This window comes from Clupea harengus, chromosome 6, assembly GCF_900700415.2.
Source record: "Clupea harengus chromosome 6, Ch_v2.0.2, whole genome shotgun sequence".
NCBI classification, from domain to species: domain Eukaryota; kingdom Metazoa; phylum Chordata; class Actinopteri; order Clupeiformes; family Clupeidae; genus Clupea; species Clupea harengus.
Genome location: NC_045157.1, coordinates 3,595,850 through 3,605,849, shown reverse-complemented (window position 1 = coordinate 3,605,849; position 10,000 = coordinate 3,595,850). Strand labels below are relative to the sequence as shown.

The 10,000-nt window shown below is 47.1% G+C and overlaps 1 protein-coding gene across 1 annotated transcript in view; it reads left to right on the top strand.

Annotated features, from left to right (window-relative positions):
• Positions 1-10,000, top strand: part of hcn4 (hyperpolarization activated cyclic nucleotide-gated potassium channel 4) — a 125,116-nt gene that overhangs the window by 29,022 nt on the left and 86,094 nt on the right. The window contains exon 2 of the mRNA XM_042707958.1: positions 1,979-2,402. Within this exon, the coding sequence (XP_042563892.1) occupies positions 1,979-2,402 (424 nt within the window). The remainder of the gene's footprint in view (positions 1-1,978; positions 2,403-10,000) is intronic.

The following is a 10,000-nucleotide window of genomic DNA, read 5'->3' as shown; positions in this document are numbered from 1 at the left end:
GTGCAGTTATACCTCCATGCGGCGAGATAGAGCAGCAGCACCAGTGCAGTTATACCTCCATGCGGCGAGATAGAGCAGCAGTGCAGTTACTGTATACCTCCATGCGGCGAGATAGAGCAGCAGCACCAGTGCAGTTATAACTCCATGCGGCGAGATAGAGCAGCAGTGCAGTTATACCTCCATGCGGCGAGATAGAGCAGCAGCAGCAGTGCAGTTATACCTCCATGCGGCGAGATAGAGCAGCAGTGCAGTTACTGTATACCTCCATGCGGCGAGGTAGAGCAGCAGTACAGTTACGGTGCAAACCCATGACACCGTTACGAGCGGCGCGATATTCTAATCCCATGCATTTCAACGGGAGCCAATCCATTGTGACGTAGACCCCAGTTTTGGGCGACGCGACCGATAAAAGTTGGAAAATGTTGAATCCTATGCAATTGAGGAGCGATTTTTCCCGGCAGCGGCCAATCAGATTGTTTGGTGTCGTCTCTGACGGTTTGAAAATGATATTTCCACACGATACAACACGCCCACTCAAAGCGATGGAAGCGTATCGCGTCGCTGTCATGGGTTTGCACCGTTATATCTCCATGCGGCGAGATAGAGCAGCCATTGTTTATTTTCTGCCACTGGCGATGTGAACACTCGTGATTTCTGAGAAAGGGCTGGTAATAAATGAAACGATGTAGGTAATGGCTTTGTTTGAAATGACATTATGAATTAAACTAATTAATTAGAGCCATTTTGCCAATCCGCATTATTATGTTGTTTTTCTGGCTTGTGTGTGTGTATGAGTAAGCATGTGTGTGTGTGTGTGTGTCTCTGTGTGTGTGTGTGTGTGTGTGTGTGTATGAGTAAGCGTGTGTGTGTGTGTGTGTGTGTGTGTGAGTGAGTGTATGAGTAAGTGTGTGTGTGTGTGTGTATTTCCTGATCCTGCTGAGGAGATTCAGAGCGCCTGCACAAACAGCTGTGCAACTAAAACCAAACAGCATTAGCATATTTCTCATCTGTAGTCCTCTGTGAGATAAATCGACTGTTTCTATCAGGAGTGCAAATACCTTAATGAATTTCAATATTGAATGATCAGAAAAAAACAACGTTCAGCTCATTTTTTAGTTGTTAGGTTTATAGATGAGTTGTTCTTGTTGGCAGAATCATTCAAACCAAATAGCTCCTAGACTAGGACTTGGGAAAAGCAAAAACATGATAACAGTGAAATTTAATTCGGAGATTAAATGCTTAAAAATTGTAAATAGGTTGTAAATAGTAATGGTAATGGTAGTAATTCCGGTAGGTTCCGAGGTTCATTGGCTGACCTTTGGGAAGACACTTTTCCTCCACCATCAGCAACTCATTTTCTCTTCTTGTATAACAGACAACTTTTCTTTTTTTAGGCTTTTGCTTGCTATTGATTCCCATGTCACCCCCCCCCCCCCATTCTGACATTTATGTGTTTGTTTTTTATGCTCTTGCTTGGCAGTGATGCCCATCTCTCTCGTTCTCTCTCTCTCTCTCTCTCTCTCTGCCTCTTTCCCTATCTCTCTCCCTCTCTCTCTCTCCCCCTATCTCACTCGTTCTCTCCCTATCTCTCTCTCTCTGCCTCTTTCTCTATCTATCTCCCTCTCTCTCTCTCTCTCCCTCCCCTATCTCTCTCCCTCTCTCCCTCTCTCCCTATCTCTCTATCTCTCCCTCTTTCTCTATCTATCTCTCTCTCTCCCCTATCTCTCTCTCTCTCTCTCTCTATCTCTCCCTCTTTCTCTATCTATCTCTCTCTCTCTCTCTCTCTCTCCCCCCCCCCTTCTCTTTCTCTCTCTCCCATCCATTTCTGTACTGGCAGAAAAAAAACAATAACATGATCACAGTGACATATTTAATTTGGAGAAGTACTTAGAAGATTGTGTTTGCCTTTGTGCTCTTGCTTTGCCTACTGATGCCCAACATGCCTCCTCTCCCTCCTCGCCCGTCCGTGCGCTGGCAGGTTCTACTGGGACCTCACCATGCTGCTGCTGATGGTGGGCAACCTGATCATCATCCCCGTTGGCATCACCTTCTTCAAGGACGAGCACACGCCGCCGTGGATCGTCTTCAACGTGGTCTCGGACACCTTCTTCCTCATGGACCTGGTGCTCAACTTCCGCACGGGCATCGTCAAGGAGGACAACACGGAGATCATCCTGGACCCGCAGCAGATCAAGATCAAGTACCTGCGCAGCTGGTTCGTGGTGGACTTCATCTCCTCCATCCCCGTCGACTACATCTTCCTCATCGTCGAGACGCGCATCGACTCCGACTTCTACAAGACGGCGCGCGCCCTCCGCATCGTTCGCTTCACCAAGATCCTCAGCTTGCTCCGGCTGCTGAGGCTGTCCCGCCTCATACGCTATATCCACCAATGGGAGGAGGTAAGACACTTTAAACTGCTCACCTATTGGTTCTGTGGTGATGTAGGGGAGGTGTCTAATTCTTTAGCATGGGCATCTGTTGTGGTTGGGTGGTTATGTTTTTCTGACAACCAATCAGTAATCTATAGAAATTACTTATGTGAGATGGACGAAGTATGGGTCTGACGGGGTTTCTTAGGCCGACACTCTTCTAGACAAAGACCACGAGGCGAATCAAAGGTTTCTGGAGGTGTATTTCAAGGTGCTCCTGCAGGGCGTCAATACCAACATCAAGTAGAGGCAGGCAAAGACTAAAGAGGCACCACAGTGTAACAGGTTAAATACCAGTCAATCATGGGAGGATACCTTGGGGGTGATAGGTCAACATTGGGGAAGGTTCTACAGGTCAAGGTTGGGAAGGGGAGGTGAGTGGGAGGGGATTTTCTTATGGAGGAACACACACAGGCCCAAAATGGTGGACAATGTGTATTCCTCCACCTGGGGCAGGGGGATGTCTGCTAGGGGCTTTAAACAAAGGTGTACTAAGACTATCAATAGACATGGCACACACACACACACACACACACACACACACACAGGAGAACATGCTTGCAATGCAATGTAAGTCTATAAATTAATGGCAATATCAATTTCCATCAGGTCCAAACCTAAGCACAGCGCCCCCTAGAGCTCACCACACGTAGTCCGACTCAAACCTTTGGGCTTTGGCTGTCACTGAAACCAAGCAAGACTTGACTTGCCTACTATTTTAGTTGCAGGCAAATACACATGTTCCAGAGAAACATGAATGGTCTCATTCAACAAGAATGTAGAGGTAGTGGACAGGCTGAGGTTAATATGAAGGGGCTAGATGAGGAGTAAAGATTTGGCGACTGCAACAGATCTATTGGTTGTACAGCTGTGTATCAGATGGACATGCAGAGAATACAGAGAAGATATACACATTGTCACGACTGCCTGGCTCAAGGCAGCCCTGACATAAATGGGTCGACCACACCGTAGTGATACTTAAAAAGGGTTCATTTACAAGGGGGAAAACAATCAGTATAATGTAGTAAAAGGAAAGTGTCGTGCAATGTGTCTAGGGGTAAACAAACAAATGTGTAAAACGCGACGAGGACGGAGGAAACATTGAGGGAGTTCCGTAGCCGGACGTCTTCTCCCAGGCTCTCACCACTGGAACAATCCGTACGCCTACTCCGGCAACGCAGAAGTCTGGAGCAGAGAGCGAGAGAGTCGATGGCCAAACCCCAGCCTCTTATAGGCCAGCCCATTAACGGCACTCAGCACCCTGCAGGACAGATTGACAACAGCCGTAACACAAGAGCCCCTGGCCTTATTAGTGGGGCCGTAACATTCCCCCCCCCTTAAAACAGAGGCCCACCTAAATGGGACTCTGCACTGGACAATAACCCAACTTGTACAATAGGTCCTTATATGAAATAGCCTACTGTATTTTAAAGGCATAACAATTCCCATACCATCGTGCACCCCAACACCACTACCACCATAAATACAAATGTATACAACCAAACACCCACCAACACCAACCATCACCAAGCATCACCAAGTGTATTGCCCAATCTCAATTTCCTTATCCCCTCGCAAACCTCCAACTTCTGTTCGACCCGCAATCCAGGTACCTTGGAAAGCCTATTTAAGTATAGAATAGGAGAGAAAGGAAACAAGAGGAACAGAAAACACGAGACCCAACAACATGACTACCCAGTGACCCAGGAACGAGACAATGCGTCTGCAATCACATTGTCCACGCCCCTGATGTGACGAACTTCCAAGTGGTAGGGTTGTAAATACAATGCCCACCGCATGAGTCTCTGGTTGGGGTTGTGCAGCGTGTGCAAATATGTGAGTGGGTTGTGGTCAGAATAGACCACTAAGGGTTGTACCCCACCCCCCAAATAAACGTTGAAGCTCTTTCTTAGTAGTGGGCGGAGGAAACCGGTCAATGGCCAAGACCTTTGCTCGGACAGGACGAACTTTCCCTTGACCCACTACTTTCCCAAGGTAGACCACAGTAGCGTGCGCAAATTCACATTTAGCCAAGTTCACGGTTAGCTTAGCGGCTACCAGTCGCTCCAAGAATGCTCGTATACGGGCCAGATGTTCTAGCCAGGTGTTGCTAACCACCACAGCATCATCCAGGTACACGGCACACCCCTCAAGACCTGAAATGACCCGATTCATTAGCCTTTGAAAGGTCGCGGGGGCATTCCGCAAACCAAAGCTCATGACACGGTACGAAAACAGGCCAGAGGGTGTGATGAACGCAGAGACTTCTTGAGCACGAGGTGTGAGCTTAACCTGGTAATAGCCCTTTAACAGGTCGAACTTGCTGACAAAACGCGCTGCGCCTACTTGATCTATACAATCCTCAACCCGGGGAAGCGGGAACGAATCTGGTTTGGTCACCTTGTTTAACTTGCGGTAGTCCGTGCAGAAACGGAAAGTGTTGTCAGGTTTAGCCACAAGTAAACAAGGAGACGCCCAACTCGAATATGATGGCTCAGCCAAACCATGATCTAACAGGTATTGTACTTCACCATCCAGTATTTTACGTTTGTCTGGCCCCACACGATAAAATCGCTGACGAATTGGCGACGCATCATTAACATCTATGTCGTGTTCGATGAGGTCAGTGCCTGTCAGTGTGTCTGAAAATAAAACAGGATACGACAAAATCAAAGCTTTCAGCTCAGCCCTGTGTTCTGACGAAAGATGACCTACCAAACTATCCAAATTAGCCAACACCTCAGAATTCTTAAGCCTTGGCTGCAGCACAGAGTCATCAGGGGCAACTCCATCAGCCTCAGCTGCCACCCTCGGCTGACCGGAGGCCACACTGTCGACCACAGCCACAGCATTCGGACCTGAACTGGGGCCCGGCGAATAGTAAGGCTTCAGCAAGTTTATGTGGCACAACTGTGTGGATCTCTTCCTATCAGGAGTAGCTAACAGGTAGTCATATTCAGACACTTGACGTACAACAGTGTAGGGGCCAGTAAACTTCGCACAAAATGGTGAACCAGGCATTGGCAATAAAGCCAAAACCTGATCACCCGGACTGAATGCACGCTTCACCGCTCGGCGATCAAACAGTCTCTTCATCCCTCGCTGGGACTTCGTCAGATTTTCACTGGCCATTTTCCAGGCGAGCATCAATCTACGACGGAACCCATTTACGTAATCAACCACCTTTACAGGAGGTTTAGATTCCTCCAAGCCATCCTTCAACAAAGACAACGGACCACGGACTTGATGGGCAAAAACTAGTTCATTAGGGCTGAACCCCGTGCTTTCTTGCCCCACTTCTCTTGCGGCCAACAACAGCCACGGTACACCCTCTTCCCAGTCCCTGCCCAACTCAAGACAGTATGCCCGTAGTAGCGATTTTAGAGTACAATGGAAACGCTCTAGAGCACCCTGGCTCTGGGGGTGGTAGGCACTACTTAGCCGTTGCTTCACATGCAGTTGCTTTAAGATATTTCGAAACATGTTTGACGTGAAGTTGGTACCCCTGTCACTCTGAATCACTTTTGGTATTCCAAATATAGAAATAAACTGCGAAAGTGCCTTCACCACCGATCTGGTAGTAATGCTTCGCAGCGGATAGGCCGCAGGATATCGAGTAGCTTGGCACATAACAGTCAAAGATATGCACACCCTGACTTAGACGATGGCAGAGGGCCCACACAATCCATGATGAGATGTTCGAAAGGTTTCTCTGCTGCAGGAATAGGACCAAAGGGGCGCAGGTCTGATTGACTGGTTAGGTTTTCCTGTCAGCTGACATATATGACACGTCTTTACAACCTTAGCCACATCTCTCTTAACCCCTGGCCAGCAAAAATGTTTCAACAGCCGCTGATGAGTCTTTCGGACCCCAAAATGGCCTGCCACACCACCATGTGCGGTCCCCAAGACTATCCCCCTAAACTGTTTAGGCATCACTATTTGAATGACAGGGTCCCCAACCTCCCCATTAGACTGAGACCATTTTCGTACTAACAAATCATTCACAACAAAATAGCCATTTGCTGCACTTCTCATTTCTCCTGCTGAACCAGCACCCGCTAAAAGTCCTGCCAACTCTTCATCTTCCTTCACTGCTGCTACAACCTCCTCACGGGAAAGAGTAGGCGGTAACACAGGCACCTTCAAACATGCAAGGTCCAACTCCTCTGACTCTCCGTCACCTCCTCGGGCACGACTCATGGCACGAGTCACTGCACAGGAGGTAAATACCTCAGGAAACTCAGCAAAACAAGGGTCAGACTCAACATGCAGAAAAGACTTTGTGTTTACTACCGGGGGTGGCGGCATCTCTGGCCACACCCTCCCACCAGCGTAATTATTCCCCAGAATCATCTCAACGCCCTCTACAGGCAGGGACGGACGTACAGCCAACACAACCTCTCCCCTCACAAGCTCTGACTCTAAGGCAATCCGATGCAGCGGAACAGAAATCGTATGCATCCCGATACCCCGGATTAGGACACAAGTCCCAGTGTCAGACTTCTGAGAGAAAGGCAAGATGGACTGTAAGACAAACGACTCTGATGCACCAGTGTCACGCAGAATACGCAGGGGCACTTTCTGGTCACTGCCAATCAATGACACGTATCCCTGTGTTACAAATGGTCTATAGCTATCACTAGCATCTGCTTGTGGTTCCTCTAGAGACAATTCCTCCCTTACAGTGTCAGTGCTCTCACTCACTGAACACCTCCGAGAGGCATTGCCACCAACAACAGTAACACTGGGCTCATCAACACTCTCCTGTCTCTCAGGACGCACAATTCTCGCGGCACACCCAGCTCCCTTAGGTTGCACTTTACTACGTCGCTTCTCTTGCAAAACAGGACACTCGTTTTTCCAGTGCCCTTTCCGCAAACAATAATGACACACCTCCTTCGAGTCAACATTTTGCTTGTCATTAGACTCATATTTGCGTTGATTAAAATCATGTCTAGGTACACTGGAATCAGGCCTAAATGAACTGAAACGACGAGGACGAAAATCCTCATTACTATTCTGGGCACGGACACTAAACTTGTGAGTCAAGATATATTTATCAGCGAGCACAGCTGCCTCTGCTGCCGTTTTTACGTCATGCTCATTTATGTGCGTGGTAATACGCTCTGGTATGATGTTTTTAAATTGTTCCAATACCACCAACTCACAAAGTCCAGCAAACGCATCCACACCCTCAGCCGTGCGCCAGCGAGTAAACAGAGCAGCCAATTCACGCACCACCTCCAAATGTGTTTGTCTATCATTTTTACGGACAATTTCTAAATCTCTGTCTGTAGGCTTCAGGAACTAATTCATATGCCTTCAGAATCGCCTGTTTTACTGCAGGGTAATCTTTACGTTCTGGGCCATCCATAGCAATATATGCCTCTTGTGCTTTTGCAGACATTACACTTTGCAAAAGTAAAACACGCTCAGAATCTTTCCAGCCATGGTCATCTGCTAATATTTCGAACAATGTAAAAAATACGTCAGGGTCACGCTCATTGAATTTGGGTAAAAGCTTAACCATGCTTGATAACTTTGAACTCGAAAAAGAAACTCCAGGATTTCCGCCAGGTGCTCTACCCTCGCTACCCAGTCTCAACCGTTCTTCTTCCAGTTTAATTTTAATGTACTGCAGCTCTCGGTCTTTCTCTCGTTCAACCCTCTCCTTCTCTCGTTCTTCAGTTTCCCTTTCCCATTGCCTTTGGCTGAATTTTTCACGTTCCATTTGCATCTCCATTATTTTCATTTGCTGTTCGAACGTGAGTCCACTGGGCCTATCAGCTGCATCTGAGCCCTGAGGCGTCGATGACGCAGCTGTATTCAGAAGCTCTGGCACTGGATCGAATGAACAGATTTCTCTTCCAGCCAACTGTTCCCTAACCAACCGTAACAATTTGTCTCTTTTAATCGCTTTCGGAATCTCCAATTCAAACGCGTAGTGCTCAGTTACTTTAATTAGTTCGTCCTTTGTTAAAACGTCCAACGTGGCTGCCGAAGGAGCAGAAAAAAACGCACCAAGCTTATCCATTTTATTTCGCCACTACAATTTACCAATGTCCACCAAAGAAAACCAAACTCAGTACTGTTACGCCAAACAATATAGCCCCCAATGTCCACTAGGCTACAAACACCAAGCAACTCTCGATCACGTCGCCCTCACACAAAAAAAACTACACGTCCTGACGATGTTAAGACTCAACGTGGCTCTAACTTACAAACGAAGGACTACAGTTTTAGCTTGGAGCTCCCCGCATCTAAAACCACCCCAAAAATAAACGTCTATTTCCACAGCCTAACGTCTTCAAGTGCATTCGTGATTAGGCTGAATTCAGCCCTCCCTCGTTCAACACTCAGAAACAAAAAATAAGCAGGAAATAAAGCAAAAACTTTTGTGCGGTCTCACCTATTGCGGGGTGTTCACTTTGCTCCAAAGTAACCCAATTCAGTATTTTTCTCTTCGTTGTAAACCAGACACCACTGCATTAACCAAACCTGACGTGCACTCTATATTCCACCAGCCGAAAACTGCATGAAATGTCGATGGAATTCTCCTTCGCCGCGTTACAAAATCCCAAAAACCCAATCACTACGAGGATTTTCCCAAATTACTTTTCAGTTGAGCCTATTCAATAAAATGAAATTGCATAGACTCACCGAAATACCACCTACATTTGTCGCTTCCAACGGCACAATGCAGCGCAATTTTTCTTTTTGACCAATTACTAAACTCCACTGTCGGCGAAAAATCACCGGACGAGCTCCCACATGTCACGACTGCCTGGCTCAAGGCAGCCCTGACATAAATGGGTCGACCACACCGTAGTGATACTTAAAAAGGGTTTATTTACAAGGGGGAAAACAATCAGTATAATGTAGTAAAAGGAAAGTGTCGTGCAATGTGTCTAGGGGTAAACAAACAAATGTGTAAAACGCGACGAGGACGGAGGAAACATTGAGGGAGTTCCGTAGCCGGACGTCTTCTCCCAGGCTCTCACCACTGGAACAATCCGTACGCCTACTCCGGCAACGCAGAAGTCTGGAGCAGAGAGCGAGAGAGTCGATGGCCAAACCCCAGCCTCTTATAGGCCAGCCCATTAACGGCACTCAGCACCCTGCAGGACAGATTGACAACAGCCGTAACACAAGAGCCCCTGGCCTTATTAGTGGGGCCGTAACAACATATACACACATACACATATACACATAAACACATATACACATATACACATATACACATATACACATATACACACATACACATATACACATATACACATATACACACATACACACATACACATATACACATACACACACATACAAATACACACATATGCACATATGCACATATACACACAGGCATCTATAACCTGGACTTAACACGTGTCTGTCAGAGTACTGAAGCCCTTGTAAAAGTGCAGGCCTATATATACGCCAGTACTGAAGCTCTTGTAAAAGTGCAGGCCTATATATACGCCAGTACTGAAGCCCTTGTAAAAGTGCAGGCCTATATACGCCAGTACTTCCCCTGCTATCAGACATCTCTACAGGGGAGGTTA